Here is a 17667-nt window from a genome sequence, read left to right as displayed (position 1 = left end):
TTTTTATATTGTCCAGGTATTAGAAATCAGCTAATGTATTATAGCTTATTGTAACATCTGCTTACATCTGGTTGAATTCAGTTGGCTGAATCTAAGAGCAACAATAGAGATGAGCTCATCTGTGCTGTTACCCAACTACTACGTTGGCAGATATAGACATATTTTTTAAATTCTCATGTGTGTTTCTATGCATTCTACATAACAGGTGTTCAAGATAATCTGATAATTACAATTTGAATTTTAGTTAAATTGTTTCCATTTCTTTATATTTATATTATTCCATTATGATATTAATATGACATAAAGTTAAATTTGCTTTTTCAATTTTACTTGAATAAACAAGGTTAATCAGTACTTCAACACACACAAGTACAAATCTGTACTTCTACTTATCCAATGAATGTGTGTACTTTTGCCACCTCTTGCTATGTCCATTGCTGTATTGCCAGGCTTTAGAGTTATCATATATAAAAGCAGAAGATAGACTGGGTTAATATGAGCAGGCAGGATGACAAACTAATGACATTATCACAAGCATTTCATTTTACTGTATACACTATATTTCTTCCAATTTAAAATTACAGCCTTGGTAATGAATTGGTATTTTTCATGCTTCTGTTTTCACAGGCTCTTTTTCGCATGACTTGCATTAAACAACAAAGTTAAAAACATGCTGGATGAAGTAGCTTGTCCATCTCTGTGACACTGTCTTTTCAACATAGTAGACCCAGATCAATAACGTATCCAATCACATTTTTACGGAACCTGGTGTAAGTGGATTCTCTGCGTGCCACACTTCTTTACAAATTCTGTTTTGCACCTTTCCTTGACCTTGTCGCATTTTCTATTCAGATCGAGGAATAGCGATTAGGAAAAGTTTTTAGGAGATAACTTTTTTGGTTTATTGGACTACAGCAGAGGTAGGTAGATGGGGGACAGGTGAGGTGGGTGTGGCAGACTAGGGACTCAGAAGAGAATGGAAGTCTGAGGACATCTGGTGGGGGGATGGGGAGATACAGTGAAGCATGGACAGTCAACAGGGCTCAGAGTAAATCACTGATCAAGCCAATTAATACGTTCAGCTTTTAACTTTTAGTAAACCTATTAGACTATTTTGTATTGATGTTTTGGTACTCTCTAAAAAAACAAGATGTTCTTTAATTTAAGTGCCTCTGTCAGTGCGCCCCAGGGTGGCTGTGGCTACAATGTAGCTTGCCATCACCAGTGTATGAATGTGTGTGTGAATGGGTGGATGACTGGACGTGTAGAGTAAATACTGCTGTATTAAGTGAAAGAAATTTGAGAGGAAGACTCTTTGGGTTTAAATTATAAGAATTACATGTGTAAATACAGAAAATTTTTGGGTAGCTCACTGCCCACTCAGTTGTGTAATTATAAAACAAAAAGTTCTATTAATTTACAGAAAATCTGAAATTTCTATAGCAGTGAAAAAGCTATTTCATTGTTCATCTATTAGTACACTGGTGTGGTAATTCTGGATGTCTTCATTAGGAAAAGCTATAAAGCTATAAAAATGAAGACACGTATTGTTAAGTTCTTAAGCCGTATATCTTATGCCTAGCTGTTGGAGATCATGCTAAACCTCGAATTTCCAGTTGACACTTTAAACAAACAGTTGATAAAAACAAAAGAGAAAATAGTCTCATTCAAGCCCACACAGCGCCTTGATTCTCAAGTGCAAATGACACCATCAGGGGCTATACTTACACTCAGTGTTATTACAGTGGTGTGACAACCACATGCTGCACTCATATAATTACTATTAGTGGCCTGCAGTAAGGCAGTTAAAGTGTGGCACTGTTGACAGAAAAACAAATGAGAATTTGTCAGATATTGTTCACTATTTTGGAATATTTGCTTTGTAACTACCTCTTGTTGATTAATAAAGCTAAACCATGTGTAGAGCTGTCATGGGCTAAACAGAGGTACCTAACAACAGAAACATTGGAAACCATATGAAAACAGTTACAGGATGGTTAGAGACAGATGAATGAAAAAAAAGTTCAATTAAGTCGTGTAGGGAGACGGGAAGTTGATGCGGTTTCATCTTTTCAATACAGTTGATCAAATAATCTCACAGACCTTCTCAGAGAAGTTGCATATAAAACATTTAGTATCAATACTTGGAAGGAAAAGGTTTGTACCTCCCAAAGAAGAGAGCCTACTTTGAGAAGGAAATCAAAATATATCTTAGATACTTTTCTTCGATGGTTTCATGAGGTAGCAATTTAGAATATTATAACTCGTATTAATGGTGATTACTGAATGCACTTGTTATGATATCCTCTCATTTTGCACTGAGAAAATAGACGTGCATTTTGTGATTTTGGTCAAATCGGTTCAAAGTTTTAGGAGTATAAGAGTGCTCATTCTCAGGAAAATCTTACGTGAGGGAAGTGAAGCTACGTTATGCAAGCTTGTAACATAAAATACAAAATTTAATATGAGCCTGTGTCAACCACATGCTTTAAAAATCCAGTTTTAGACAGCTTTTTCCCTGAAGTCACATGGAGAAAAATGAAGCCAAATTGCTTATTTTTTGATTGCAATCCAAAACTTAAATGAATCATGTATGGAAAAATAAATACCCGTTGTTTTGCTCTGAACTTAATTTATCCACCACAAAGCAAAGCAGATGGTTGACTTTATGAGGCCCGGAATGAGTGCTGACATGTAGCGACCATCTGATGAAAATAAAACACACTCGAGTGGAAATTGGACTTGGGTTTGAATGGGATCCTAGCTTGGTCCTGGGTTATGCATCTACATACCACAGCATTCTTACGAAGCCAAATAGCAGTCCACATATTTCTGGGTCAGGCTCCTTTGCCATTGCATAACAGCACTAGTTTCACTAAATAGTTGCCAGTCTTAATAACATATTTCATCATGATTCCAAGATTGTCGTAAGAGATTAAAAAATGGTTTGAGGACTCGCTGCTAGGCCCTGCACCTCAGACATAAAAAGGAGAATTGGTTGGATCAAGAGTTTTAGTGCAATTCAGTGGTTTAAAACAACTGTTTTCTTCTTGGTTTGTAAGATTTTAGATAGAGCAGGATGATTTCAAGGGAGGGGGGAAGTTTTTCACTTAATATTGATTTACTGATTAAACTTTATTATTTCCTAAAGGATTACTACAAACATTAATCTTCTCCTAAATGTTTTCCTAGCAGCCTGGAAAGGAGCAGCAGCAGCAGTTGTGGAGGCTGTTTCTATCAAAGTTATATTGTTTACCTGGCTTTAATTAAACTCAGCGGAAAGCATCAGTTTATGCATTTAAATAGTGTCACTTCACTTCCTTTCTTGACAGTTGTGACTCTGATTTGCATACTTAGAGCAGCCATAATTAAGTAATTAGTAATGCAGAGCAGTGAAGTTTCCCTCGGAAATTCCTGAAGCTAGAGCGAAAACTATCGTTCTGTAATGGTCAGTCGAAGGTCCTTTTCACACAACTTTTAGCTTTTAGACTCGAGTGTAATTTTATTCCTGCAGACTGTTTTTGTATTAAAGTTCTGGATTAAAAACCACCATGTTCATGATTGTATTAATGGCCTTTGGGTGCTCAACTTGATATCACAAGTCACTTTCATCAAAAGCACTCTATGCCCTTTGTCATTCAGATCACTGACACATGCTGTTAATTTCCTTTCAGGTTGATGAAATCTACCATGATGAATCTTTGGGGACGAACATCAACATTGTCCTTGTCCGCATGATAATGGTGGGGTACCGGCAGGTGAGCCATGCCACACAATTTGTGCCTGTGCAAGCAGCATTTCAAATGAACTTTTAAGGTTTTTATACCACAGGGCTGGTGTAAAAGGCATATTCTCATTGTCTGAGCTGTCTGTGAATACACCTGTGATTTCAGCCTTTGTAATACTGCCTACAGGAAGCAAGATTTTTAACTGTGTTCAATTTTATTTGGAATAAAAACAAGAAGGGCTGAACTCACCACCATGACTCAAGAGAAAATAAGAGAAAGGCAGCAAACCCTTTTAGAATTTTCAGTGAAAAAAACATGTTTTACTGAATGCAGGCTCAAGTATTGTTATGGCCTGAAACCGTATTCAGTAGCACTCGAACTTATACCCAAAACTGGGAGGTAGAAGAGCAGGTGCTAAGAGAAGTTAATCCACTGATGTCTAAAATATCAGTCCTTTGTACAGATATGAGAGTGGTGTTATCTTTCTAAGTCCAAGCAGTGAGGTGAATAAGGATTTTTCCCATAATGTCAAACAAATAATTTAAATCTGAGTTCACAGTAGAGGCACCAAAGTAACAAGCTAACTTTAAGATGATATGGAAAGCTGAGTTTCATGCCTTGTGGCTTGGTTTCTACTTGGAAAAAGAGTTGTTTTGGGCCATTACTGCATATTCGACACAATAAAAAATTGAGATGGGTAAAGTGTAGGTTTGTCAAGAAGATATCATTTATGAGGATAAAAGAAAACACCACTACATGTAGCACAGCTTCCTTATTTTACACCAATTTTTAATTTTTTTTTGTGCACACAACAAAAAAACTGATTTTTAGTGCAGAGTATTCTAACAATAGACTGGTTAAAACTAGAATGGCTCTAAGCAAGTGGATCCTTCCCCAAAGCCAGTGCCTTTATGCTGCAGTTTAAAAGAAAGGATCTGTTTGGTATCATATGATCTGATTTCTCTGAATAAGCTGATACTTCAACCAAGGAGAGAGCTAGGGCTTGTAAACATTTCTCTTTGTCTGTTTTAGATGATGCATTTGAAACTACCCGGTTGTATTTTGAAAAGCTTAGTGGATAGATGAAGCTTGGGGAAAAGAAGAACCTGTTACATTTCAATGCAGATCCAAATTATTTTAAATTGCTTTCTTTACAACTGTTAAATAGAGCAAGGCCATGGTTGAAATAAGCTCTGACTGCTCTTCTACTTTCTAGTACCTGTTAACTTGCTTATTAACTTATTTATAGCGACCATGAATCTCTCCCAGCAATAATGATTGGTAATTCTGATTGAGTACATAATTTAAGTGAAGTTAAATTATGAAACTAACATAAAAAATGAGAGTTCATAGCTTTACTGCTCCACTAAACCGACTTGAAGTGTAGAATCGAATAATTGATTATACCCTATGTGGTCACGGGAGGAAAGTTCTTTTCATCAGATTTTTTTTTAATCCTACTTGTTTCTCTTCAACTTTCCTTTGGAGAGAAAAGAAAAAAACAGTTTTAGAAAAACAATCTTCTCAAGTATTTGAGTGACAGGAGAATCAGGAAGAGCAGTGAAGATGAAAAACAGTTGAGATTTATATATGCAGTAATTTATAAACTAAGCAAAGTTTTGTTTTGGAGCTTACAGCTGCTTTTTTGTTTCTTCTAGCTAACAACTTCTTAGGAAAAAAAGACGTACAGTGAGAAAAAGAGAAAAATATCAGTTTAAGATCATAAATTGGGGTCAGGCTGAGATGAAAGAAAGGCTGTTTCTCAGATGCTGAGTTTAACAAAACGTGTACGAAAATAGTCGGTGTGATATTAGCATTTAATTGAGCTCAGTTGTCTGGTTAAAATAGATGTTTTTTGTATTTCTTTTGGGCAATACAGAACTGATTGCCTGATTATAAGAAAAGGTAACCTTAAGAAGCCCCCATTAAAACACTAAAGTTGATGCAAAAACATATTAAAGCCCAGTACCGGCACATACCATACATATGTAATAAATAGTGAGGAAATAAATGAGTACATATTATATTAACATGATTGATGAAAGAAAGCGACGAATGAATATTGTACAAAAGCTCAGTCACTTTCACTTTTGCTCAGGCTTTCTTTAGTGTAATGAATGATTTAAATGTACTTGCACCATGTGGTAAATACTCACGTAACATATTAATAACATCGAATAAACAAGCAAAAAAAAAAAAAGCAAACTGGTCAATGCTAGCTGATCAAATGATCTTCCATATCTTCAGTTTATAGAGTTGTACATCAGTATGTGTTTGTGTTTCTGTTCACCTCTCGCCACTTAATGCCAGTCTTGGCATATTTGCTCGTTATCAGCTGAACACATTATAATGAGGTATGAAATATCGTATATTAAACATGTGGGGGCAGATGCTAGTGAGTCATTTGCTTTACGCACGTATCCATCTGTCCACAAATGTCATATTACCTGCATGTCTGACTGATGCTGCTTGGAAACTGGGCATTTTTATTCAGCTTCTGTCTGTTTGTCAGAGCAGAGAGATGCTGTTTACCCAACACCAATTTGATGAGGTCCAACATGCTCTGTGTGTCACTGGCCCTGCTTGCACCCACTCAGAAAATAAAGACAAAGTTTGGCCAGTTCCTCCTGGGTGCCTTCATTTCTCCTGGCCTCACATTGTGTGTGTCGGTGTGTGTAATAGTAGTAGGGTTATCAGTCTCCAGAGCAGTTCATCCAGAGCTGAGTCTTATTGAGAAATTTTCTGTATATTTATGACACGAAATACAAACCACAATGCATTTATACTCCTTTACAGAAAAAACCCAAAACAAAACACTGGGGACACTGGCAAAAACAGAAACAGTGTTTTTTTTTACTGTGTTGGGCTGTCAGATCAGCCTCATTGGAGGGAAGAAACACCAAAGCCATCATTTCATGTTTTCATGATAATATTGGAGAAAATTGTTCAGTCAAGATTTTCATTTGGGTTATATTTGTTGGCCAACAAATGCAAGAACATATGATTCACAATATATATTTTTTAATGATCTAACCAGCGAGTGACCTCTCGTGCCACATGGATGTGGGCAGTTTGACTCACAATAGAAAGGAGCCAGATGAGCTCATACTAGGTTTATCTAAATATCTTGATAGCATTTTTGACACGATGGTGTCAAGAAAGACAAATAAAATTACAACAATACAAAGAGTAACATCAGTGGCAACACTATTTTTAAATTGTCTAAACAACTGAAAAAAATACAGTAACATAATAATTTGTTACATTACTGTCTGTCTGTTTGTGACTGCTGGTAGACGTAGCAGGTTGAATTATAAAATGTACAGAGCTTTACTTTCTGCTCAGATTCAGCCAAATGCTGCAACCTCATCAAGTAGTGCAAATGGATAATGATTCAAAGCATACTGCAAAAGCAACTGAAGAGTTTCTGAAGGTAAAGAAAGTGATAGTCTTCAATTGTCAAGTCAGTCTGCCATGTGAACGTTACAAGTTACAAACCTATTAATTGTTTCATAATCACTGGCAATTTAGCGAAAAGTAAAATTAATACCTGTAATCCTAAAGGTTCCCCTGTTTTTCTAACCAACATGTCCCTTTTTGTCCTCAAATGCACAAAAAATATAACTTATTTTCAGCTATTTTCTTTGACAGTTTTTCAAATGACAGTACATCTACTGCACTGATGTAAAGGTAAAAGGGTGATGAGTCTTCTTTCACCTTAGAAAGAACCTTAACCGTTGTTAAGGCGAACGGCAGGGTTACCCTCCTATTTATTTTTACAGTCTGCTAACGTTTTTTTCTTGGTCCTGTTCATTCTGCAGTCTATAAGCCTGATCGAACGTGGCAACCCATCTCGCAGCCTGGAGCAGGTGTGCCGATGGGCCAACACGCAGCAGCGCCGCGACCCTGACCATGCCGAGTACCATGATCACGCCATCTTCCTCACAAGGCAAGATTTTGGTCCCGCAGGTATGCAAGGTACTGTATTTTTCTCGATCGAGGCCTGTGCAGACTGAGTGCTGATATCTGCTTCCATTCACAAAGGGGTTGGCTTCAAGTCTTGCCCAGGTAAGGTTGCTGGAAATATAAAAGTGGGGGCTGCAGCTGAGGTCTTGAACCCAATTCCGGAAATGGCAACCTCATGAGAAAATAACTGCTGAGTTGTTTCCAAAACCTTGCTGACTTGACATTGATGCCACCCTGGAAAAATGAAAAATTGAGATACTGAAGAAGGTTTTTGGCATGTAGAGAAAAAACAGAACATGTTTGTTAGTTTGCCAGTTATATAAACTAATTGTTCTTTTTTTTACTCAGTGACTGTTGGAAAGTTCAGTTTGAACTTTTCTGTACTTTCAGTAGATTATTGTCAATCCAAATATTACTGTACATGTATGCAGTCATTTTGCAGCAAATTTGTGCTATACATGTTGTTCTCCTAGTTTTATGCCTCACCATTTGTTTCTTCTTTTCAGTCCTTCAAAACAAAATTTGAAGTGAACAGCCAAACCTGCAGAAAACACTGGGTCCCGAATGAACAAACCTCTGTGCTTGCATGCACTCGATATCTTGCACTGACCTGTGTATATTTTTAACTTTTATAGAGCACGTGTTATGTTTCGAGGACAGCCTGGGGCTACCTGGTTTGCTTGTCACACCTCTAGGTGTTACCATAGCTGCAGTTGTGTTGTGTTCATAACAAACCTAGTTTCTATGATACCTTGAGCTAGGTTGGGCTGAACCCTGTGCTGCATCTCAGGGTCACAAGCAGACCTCACACATTCTTGTGAAAGTTTAGCGGTGAGATGGTAGATTTTGTGTCCAAACAAGTAATGGGCTGTTGGGTAAATAGAGTAAGTTAATGGAGCAACAGGAGATGCAGAAAGTTGTCTTAAATGGTGTCATTAGGTGATATTGAGTTTGCCACGTTTTAAAAATGTTACCGATTAAATCCTCTGAAAGTGTTTTTGATCTGGTCTCCTTGGCACCAAAAGATTTAACATGATGTTCCCAAGATGTTCAGTGTTTGAGTTTATCAACCAGATGGCGGACACCACCTCTCTCCTCAATCTTCACATCAGCCATAGAGAAACACTTTTTTTTTTTATTACTGTAGTAATTGCTGCACCTTTTTGCTTCAGTGTGCATAGCTCCAAATGGCCTTTCATGGGAATGTAATCAGCATTCTCCTGAATTCCTTTTATCTGCCTTTCAGATAAAGGGTCATGCTCCTCATCTGCTTTCATGTTTTGCAACTTCACTTTCAGTGTTAATATGTCCATTTTGTTTTCATTCATGAATAGAGCCTTTAGTCATTCTCTTCATATAGGCATCGTCATCATGCTGTAGCTAAAGCTCACTCTGCTGTGACTGAAATAACCCACTGCAGACATTCAAATAACTTGACATGTACACATGGCTTTATCACCAGCTGTCTGCCTGCTGCATTTTCTGCTTTTTTACCTGCATGCCAAAAAAACAGTCTTCTGATGGTCAGAAAGCATGGAAATTATCTGAAAGCTGTGGCAAAAAAGAAGGCCAGAATGGGCGTGCTTCTGATCCAAGCTGATTCGCACTAAGCTGAATTGCTGCACACCTCTTGATCGAGTTATGTTTAATGTCTGTGCTTTGCTTAAAAGTTCGTCGTCCTCGTGAGCTGTGTGAAATGTTGTGGTACCAACCAGGTGTCTGCTGGGTAATAATGATGGCAGGCTTCTGAAACTGCTTTGGGAGTTTCTTTATGTTTGATATGCAAGCTGTGTAGAGCTACTGCTGCTATTGAGGGATTTGCTAGAAGTATTTTACCTCGGTTCGTTCACCTTAAATGAATGAAAGTGCCACTGTGTGAATGTAGCCTACTCTGATAAATCACAATGTAAACACACAGATATGTGGGGCTTTTTTTTCATTGAAAGAAGCTGAGCAATCACCATCACTCTCTTTATAACTCACACACACTCAAGAGCCAGTGTGACAGCCAGCTGCTCACCAAAAAGAGATTAAAACCTTCACAATGAATGCAATTACTCCATATTTAGAAATCTTTGTCCACTTCGTTGCACTGCATGAGAATGTCACCACTTTCATTCTTGATTATCAGGGCTGTGTGGTCTTTTGTGTCGCTCAGGGTATGCTCCAGTGACGGGGATGTGCCACCCACTGAGGAGCTGCACTCTGAACCATGAGGATGGCTTCTCCTCTGCCTTTGTGGTTGCTCATGAAACCGGCCATGTGTGAGTAATGGCATCATGATGAATGCCCAGCAGGGCCACTCACAACATCTTTCTGTGTGCATTTAAGTTAATAGTTTGTGTGTGATTGTAGTTTGTGAACATAAACAGTGATCTGTTGTTGTGAAAAAGCATTTAATCTGATCTCCAGCTGCGTTTTACACATAGATATGAAAGCAGTATTTTTTTTAACATTATGCTTTCTGTGCCTTTTGTGTAGACACAAAACATGAATGAATTTTTTTTGTGCTTAAACTAACCTGTGCTTAAGCATGATATACTTTAACCATTATGCTATCAATACATCTACTCCTGCTGTCAAGGTCAATGGTTGCTAAGGTAGCAAGAGGCTAAAAGTTACTGTAGCAACAGGCTGGTGTATTCAATAAATGTGTGGAGCTGCTTATTAACAGTTATAGTGCTATACAAAAGTCTTTAGTAACCCCTCATAATATGTTGGAGGGAAAATGGAAAATAGGTGCACTGACTTATTGAAACACGTGAAAAAACGCAGACTCATGGAAAGTTAGTACAGCTTTAATGAGCTTTAAGATTAGTATTTGGCATTACCACCTTTATTGTTCAAAACAGACTCTTTTAGACAAGCTCTTGTAAGAACACAGTGAATACATTTTTTTCTGTGTTCATAATTCCATAAATTTTAGATAGAGACTCCCCAACACCACAGATTAAAATGCCAAACCATGACAGAGCCTCCACTGTCTTTCACAGATGGTTCTTGACACTTGACACTCACCAATGAGATTGTCACATGACATTTTGGAATGGGGATATTTATATTTTTTAACTTGAGCGTTTATTTGAGTGTTTCTCAGTTCAATAAATCTCTATTTATCTAAAGGGTATAAAAAAAATAGTGAAGAAAACAAGCTTTTTTGCTTGATTTAATGAATAAAAATAACTGCAAGCAAACTAGTGACAAAGATACTTGGGCAGGTTGTCATATTATAGAACTATAGAAAATAGAGATGCACCAGGTGGAAGCTGTGGCTGAATATAGTATTCAAGAAATAGGAATGTAATATCTAAACGGTCTGTGCTCATTTGAGCCTCACATCTAATTGAATTAAATGTACAGTCGAGGCATGCAGTATGCTCACCACTTTTATGTGATAGACAAATCATACTATGACTTGTGAAGGCAAAACAGGATAAATGCTTGTGGTACATTTAAGTTAAGCACCAAAGACAAATGGTCAGGCACGACATTCACATAATAAATCAGATAAAATACTGCAACTAATTATTTCTGCATTTGTGCGATTGAAATGAATTTGAAATGTGTGTGCAGTGACACCGTTTCAAAGATTTGGCCGAAATAATTTTGGAGTGAATATCCATATATGTTCTGGCAATTATTTCATGGTTTAGGATTCTTCCCATCCATCACACCACTGAGACAGGTCCTGTGTCATCTATTTGCTGGATTTCTTCCTATTTCTGAGAAAAACGAATTTCTGTTCCTCTGTTTCCACTTCTTCTTTAGTCTTCCACTTGTCCAGTTTCTTCAAATCTTTTAAGGACCCACTGCACACCATGCTGAAATATGCCAAGTTTTCAGTTAATAGTTCTTTGGGAACCTCTTGGTGCAAAAAATCCAGAAACTTTATGCCTGTCACACTGTGTCACTCTTGGCATTTTTGTAGATTCAGCTAAAAAAACAAAAAGGGGGAAAAATCATGTATTTTTGTGACTGGCTGCTAGTAACAAAGTGCCCAAGGACACAAGGTTTTTTCATATTTGATTTATTCGTAGGTCAGTGTCATGTGGCTTAACAAAAAAATAGACGAGCAAAAAACAAAAAAGGTTCTTAATGTTAATTAGGGGAGAGAACTGCAGCATTTATAACTGTGTCAGTGACTGAAAAACTTAATAAAACGGGGGAACACAGATGCTATAATAATAATGTGCAATGCTTTTTAAAATAATTTTAATAGTTTGAGTGCCAGGATCTTTTTTTAAATTTATTTATAATTTATTTATTTTTTAAATTTAAAACCAGACCAGACAGTTTAGATTGTCACATGATATATTTTCAGCAGATGGACTGACTCTGTCAAAAATCTCCTGAAACCCTCTCCACAGCTGACTCATCAACCAACAGGATATACAGGACTCTGCATGCAACAACGCATGACAAGAAAGCTCAGGATGAAAGTCTTCTTTGCTTTTTCATAACCTACCCATTAGAAAACATGTTAAAACCAAGCAATATATACATCATATATTTTACACTGTTAGTGTTTGATATTAAAATGTGATTGTTTTACTCAATTATTCATCATGACTCAGAATGTCAAGTTGTTTTTTAAAAAATTCAAACAATTTAGACGAGAATGGTTTGAATATATTTTGCCTGTTTCTCTTATCGAAAATGATTGATTGAAGTTTTATATTCTGCTTCAGTAAGTGGTTGAGGCATGAGGCACGAGCCTATGAATGCAGAACTATTCTGCAACAGACATAGTCAGAGGTAGTTGGATTGGTGTCATTGCACCCTGCAGAGTTTTTAATTGCACCAGTTAATTGCAGGTGCAATTATCGTTGCTTTGCAAAACAACACCTGTAGAAAGTGAAACCCACTTGATTTCTTTTTTCTCTTTTGTTTTTCTTTGTATTTTCCTGCCAGAATCAGTCAGATCTGAGCAGCATTTCGTCTGAAATACATTTATTTTTTGCATATGGGGCATGGATTTATTACACGGCAAAGCCTTCTATCAGATATGTTTAAAAACAACCTCTTGTTTTGAGTCCAAGTTTGCCTCTTTTTTAGTTTGACCTTAGTTAGTTTTTGTCATTTTACAGCATCGTTGTTTTTCTGCAATTCAAACACCTGCTGACCTCACAGCAGTCATCATGGGATAAGATCACACCTAATCATCTGCGACCTGTTTGTGTCTTCATGGCTGTGTGGGCTTATTTGTGGCCTCCTCAATCCAAACACATGAGAGCTAGCTGAAATGAAAGCTACACATTTCCAGTAGGTGTGAATATGAGTTTGCACTCTGTAAAAGACTGGCAACCTCTCCACTATATTCTCTTCCTTATGACCAGTGCACACAGGGACCAGCTTAAGCTTTTTGTGACTCTTTAATGTAGGTAATGGAAGTTAAATGAAATAATATATTATATATCAAAATATTGTTGTCACTGACAGCAGTAATATTGCCATGATATATTATTAGGTATTATTTTCAAACCCCTTAAAGGCAGTATTTCAGTTATTTGTTGGGAGCAAGACACAACTGATGTATTCTTAATTAACAGCTGAAGACTGTTCCTGCGGTTTTGTCCACTTGTCTTAAACTACATGTGGATATCCTGCTGTGATGCTGCATGTTCAGTGTTTGAATAACTCATGAAAAAGAAGAAAAGAAGGCATTCAAATACAGTGTCCACAAAGCTTCACCAACTTGATAGTTAATTTAGAGCTTACCTCCCCTGTTAATCGAGCTTCTGTACTTTCTTACTGGAGGTTGGTGTTCCTGGAGCGCAACTTTAATGAGGCTTAAAAAAAGCACAGCTTCCATAAAAATGTCTAAGGGAATCATAAGTCCGATGCTGATAACCACCTGCACATGCACTCGCCTCTAATCTCACTTGTCCAGCATTTAGCCTGCTTTGACCATGCCTGTTTTTGTGAAGCATTATCTGACGGGTTTCTATCAGTTAAGCCACTAACTTATCGCTCAAAGAAATATTTCAACATTTTAGAAAATTGTTTTTCTTTGTTGCATAATGTTAAAAGACAACATTTTGATTGTTTTTATGATAAATTTTTATCTACCACTGGCAGCCACCCCCCATAACTTTATACAATAATCAAAGCGTATAAACAATATGGCTGTTTTATAGTTTCCAGGCAGCAGAGCTTCTAGGAGATTATTGGTTAGAGATTCTGGTGCAATAAAATAGCAAAGTGACATTTTTACACTTGTATGATTTAACTCTTACATACTGTTCACATTTTAATTCTTCACAGTATTGTCCCAGTCAGCTTTGCTGGGTCAAGAATTCTCTCATAAAAAGTGTTTGTTCCGCATTTTGAACTGCAAATCTATTCAGACGTATAAATATTCCATCTGACGTTAATAAACAGATGATTAATGAATTCATTTACAGCAGGGAGAGCATTTTTTTTTTGATTTTACAGCATTTGTTTTAGTTGGGAAAACATCTACTATCACAAAATATCATGTCCTGTTTTACCCAAAACATAAAAACATAAAATAAACCTAACTATAACCTCTATGGGGACCTATGCAGTAGTTGTGGGAATACAGACAGTGCCTGTGACAGTGTCAAGGTTCCCCTTGAAGTATTCCACCAAACAAAATAAAACATCAAAAATCACAGGAAAAAAAAGAGAAAAAAAACCCACACGGAGACAGAGACAACACAGTATCGAGATTTCCTAAAACCACAATTGTTCTTAAGCAGACACAGGGTGATAGATCTAAAATCCATCTGAATGGATACAGTTCAAGTCAAATTTAACCCATAATATTGTCAATTCACAAAAACTTGTATAACTTGTATGTTATGACGTTTCTAATATTTTCATTTTAGGAAAAGTCATCAATTTTTAGGATAAAATAGTAAGATGTTTTTAATGCTATCAAATGTCAACAGTATGTAACAGTTTAATAAGTGCTGTAGCATTAGTGTGATAGTAGTGACTCAGTAATGTGTGTGTTGGCTGGGTTTTTTTTTCTACCTTTGGGAAAGAGCCTGTTGCTCTTGCCATTCTCCATGCAAATCTATATTGGCTGTCTGCTACCTGTACCTTCATAATTAGCATATAGACAAGTGAATTCAGATTTTATTCCATGTAAAGAATAATTAAAGAGTACTTGAAGTTATTTTTTAAATTGTTTAATTTGTAGACGTTAATGTTTTATAAATTGATGTATCTGTGTTTGTTCTTCATCTATACCGACAGCTGTTATCCGAACTGCTTCAAATGTCACACGCGTATTGCTGGGGAACCTGCTGTGACTTAGATAAAATCGAACAAGCTTGTGATTTTGAAAAGAACTAAAAGAATTATGATAGCTGACAGTTTCCAAATTTCAATCAGTGTTCAGAAAGTGCAGAGGTGCAGTACACAACTCTGCTTACTCCTACACAATCCTGTTGTATTCGTAGTGCATAACAACAGAAAGAATTCAGAAAATATTGTTTGCTGTGACTTTATCTCTTGCCATGATCACAATCTATGCTCTTCTGTGCTTTTGCCCTTCAGGTTGGGTATGGAGCATGATGGCCAAGGGAATCGTTGTGCTGATGAGACCAGCATGGGTAGCATCATGGCACCACTTGTCCAAGCAGCTTTTCACCGCTATCACTGGTCACGTTGCAGCAAGCAGGAGCTCAACAGATACATCCAGTATGTTTGCTCTTTGCACAGCTGTTGTGTAAATTAATTTGTTCCTTCTCTTTTCATATGTGGTCTGCTCCTGACCTCGCATTGCATATAACATTTATGTCCTTATTATTCTTATTGCTTCCTCAGCTCCTATGACTGCTTGCTGGATGATCCCTTTGAACATAAGTGGCCCAAGCTTCCTGAGCTCCCTGGAATAAATTATTCAATGGATGAACAGTGCCGCTTTGATTTTGGTATTGGTTATAAAATGTGCACTGCTGTAAGTAAGCTTTGTGGCCCCAATATATATATATTTATTCATTTGAATTATTTTTTATTCTACCATATAATAACCACATAATTAAAATAATTGGAATAGTCAACAATTTTTTAATTAGTATTTTTTAATGCTGCTGAGGAGTAAGGTCTGGTTTTTAGCAGGGAAAAACTGTGTTTGCTTATCTATGTTTCCAAAAAGAATTAGTGCTCAGATTCGCTGTTTAATTGCTCATTTAGTTTCGAACCTACGACCCCTGCAAGCAGCTGTGGTGCAGCCACCCTGACAACCAGTACTTTTGTAAAACTAAAAAAGGTCCTCCTGTGGATGGAACAGAGTGTGCACCAGGAAAGGTAGGAAATGTCTCTGAATCATCTGTAATTTTATTTTTTCTTTACAATAATTGCTAAGTGGAACTCTCTAAAAATAGGAAGCGGAAATAAAGTTTCTGAGCAATATTTTCAGAGAAGCCAAATGTCATCAGTTTGGACTTGTTGACCTTTCTTTTCTTCTTCCTTTCCCCCTGTCTCTCATTTTTAATGGACACTGATTTTCAGTGGTGCTTCAAGGGTCATTGCATCTGGCGAACCAGCCAGGAGCCTCAGGGCCATGATGGAAGTTGGAGTTCCTGGTCAAAGTTTGGCTCTTGCTCCAGAACATGTGGAGGTGGAATTCGCTCCCGCAGCAGACTGTGCAACAATCCTGCGTGAGTGCTACAGCCACAAGGAAGCTGAATCTATGTCGCAAAACTAAGAAAAAAACAGAAAATAAAACAGCTATACAGATAGTGAAAAAATAGTATTTGATCACACAGTATCATCAGTATCAGTATTCATCTAAAAGATGTTAATGTACTATATAAGTGTAAATGAAGAGCTTCAGGGACGTTTTTTTAATCCAGTCCTGGGTTTGTTAAGCTTGACTTAGATTTGGTTTCATTAATTTATTTATAAAACTATAAAAACCTCATACTGCGTTTATACTATTAATGAAGAGAAAGGTCAAAGTGAGGTGTTATGATGGTGTTATAGAATTAAATGTGATTTCATTGTATTTTAACAGTGTAACTTTAACAACAACAGCTGTTTACAGGAAAGAAGAAATATTATAATGTAAGTAATTTTAAGTAGTACAGAAGTTAAGTGGTGCATTTTACAGGAAAGGAGACACAAAAGATAATGAAAATGATTTTAAGGAGGATGTAAGTCATTTTAACTAGAGTAAAAAACTTACAATAATTATGATTGCATCTCTAATACTACGCGATGTTTGTTGAAGTTAAATTTTGAAGTATCAGCTTTCACATTCTGGCCATTACCGTTTTAGGATTTTCTTTGTTTGTTTGTTTGTTTTTAATCAGAAACAAATAAAGAAATTACACATACTCAATGCTAATGCAGTATCAGCTTGTAAAAGACAAGACAGCCAAACCCTAAAACAGGCTCTTGTGCCCTATTTTATTGTATATTTTATTTAATGACTTGCAGAATGAACAAAGCTTGTACGCAACATGTTATATTAAAAAAATCGAACTTTCGGTAAATCAAACTAGTGTTTGCTGAGACCATAGAGCATATCTAACATACAGTAGCAGTCACTGCCACCTTATTTCTTTTTGCAGCCAGAGCTCTTTGCCCCCAGCTGGTTATTAGAAATAATGTATTTACTCATTACCCAATAGAAACACTGATTTTTCCAGCTGAGGTTAGCTGACATAATCAGTGACTGCATTCCATTTAGGTTTTCATTTTACTGAGATCTCAGAATCAGAATCAAAATCATTATTGTCATTAAAGCAATGAAACTTTTAACAGTGAAATTGAGGTGCAATTTTCTCAGTGGACAGATTTGATCTGATCTGCAATGTGTTTTAATTTTAGATAAGATTTAAGTGTGCAGATTCTTTTGTTGATGTTCTTTCATTAACTGTAATAAAGACACATTCCTAACCAACTTTAGGCTAAAATCAGATGACCTGTTCACGCATAATGCACTCTGTGTTGGCCTTTTGTGTAAATTACATAGGAACTAGTCTGGAATTTTAAA

At 36.7% G+C, this 17667-nt stretch overlaps 1 protein-coding gene across 2 annotated transcripts in view; it reads left to right on the top strand.

The window, feature by feature from the left end:
- LOC102308660 (A disintegrin and metalloproteinase with thrombospondin motifs 14) overlaps window positions 1–17667 on the top strand; it is a 57059-nt gene that overhangs the window by 27133 nt on the left and 12259 nt on the right. The window contains exons 5-11 of one of the 2 annotated variants that reach the window (XM_005919580.3): window positions 3675–3758; window positions 7550–7697; window positions 9853–9958; window positions 15222–15365; window positions 15492–15624; window positions 15861–15974; window positions 16179–16327. In XM_005919580.3, coding sequence (XP_005919642.1) covers window positions 3675–3758; window positions 7550–7697; window positions 9853–9958; window positions 15222–15365; window positions 15492–15624; window positions 15861–15974; window positions 16179–16327 — 878 coding nt within the window. Of the gene's footprint in view, window positions 1–3674; window positions 3759–7549; window positions 7707–9852; window positions 9959–15221; window positions 15366–15491; window positions 15625–15860; window positions 15975–16178; window positions 16328–17667 lie in introns of both variants that reach the window. The other variant, XM_042219734.1, reaches the window with a different exon arrangement.

This window comes from Haplochromis burtoni, unplaced genomic scaffold (assembly GCF_018398535.1).
Source record: "Haplochromis burtoni strain Fernald_Lab_line unplaced genomic scaffold, NCSU_Asbu1 Contig_37, whole genome shotgun sequence".
NCBI lineage: Eukaryota > Metazoa > Chordata > Actinopteri > Cichliformes > Cichlidae > Haplochromis > Haplochromis burtoni.
This window is presented reverse-complemented; position numbering and strand designations above follow the sequence as displayed.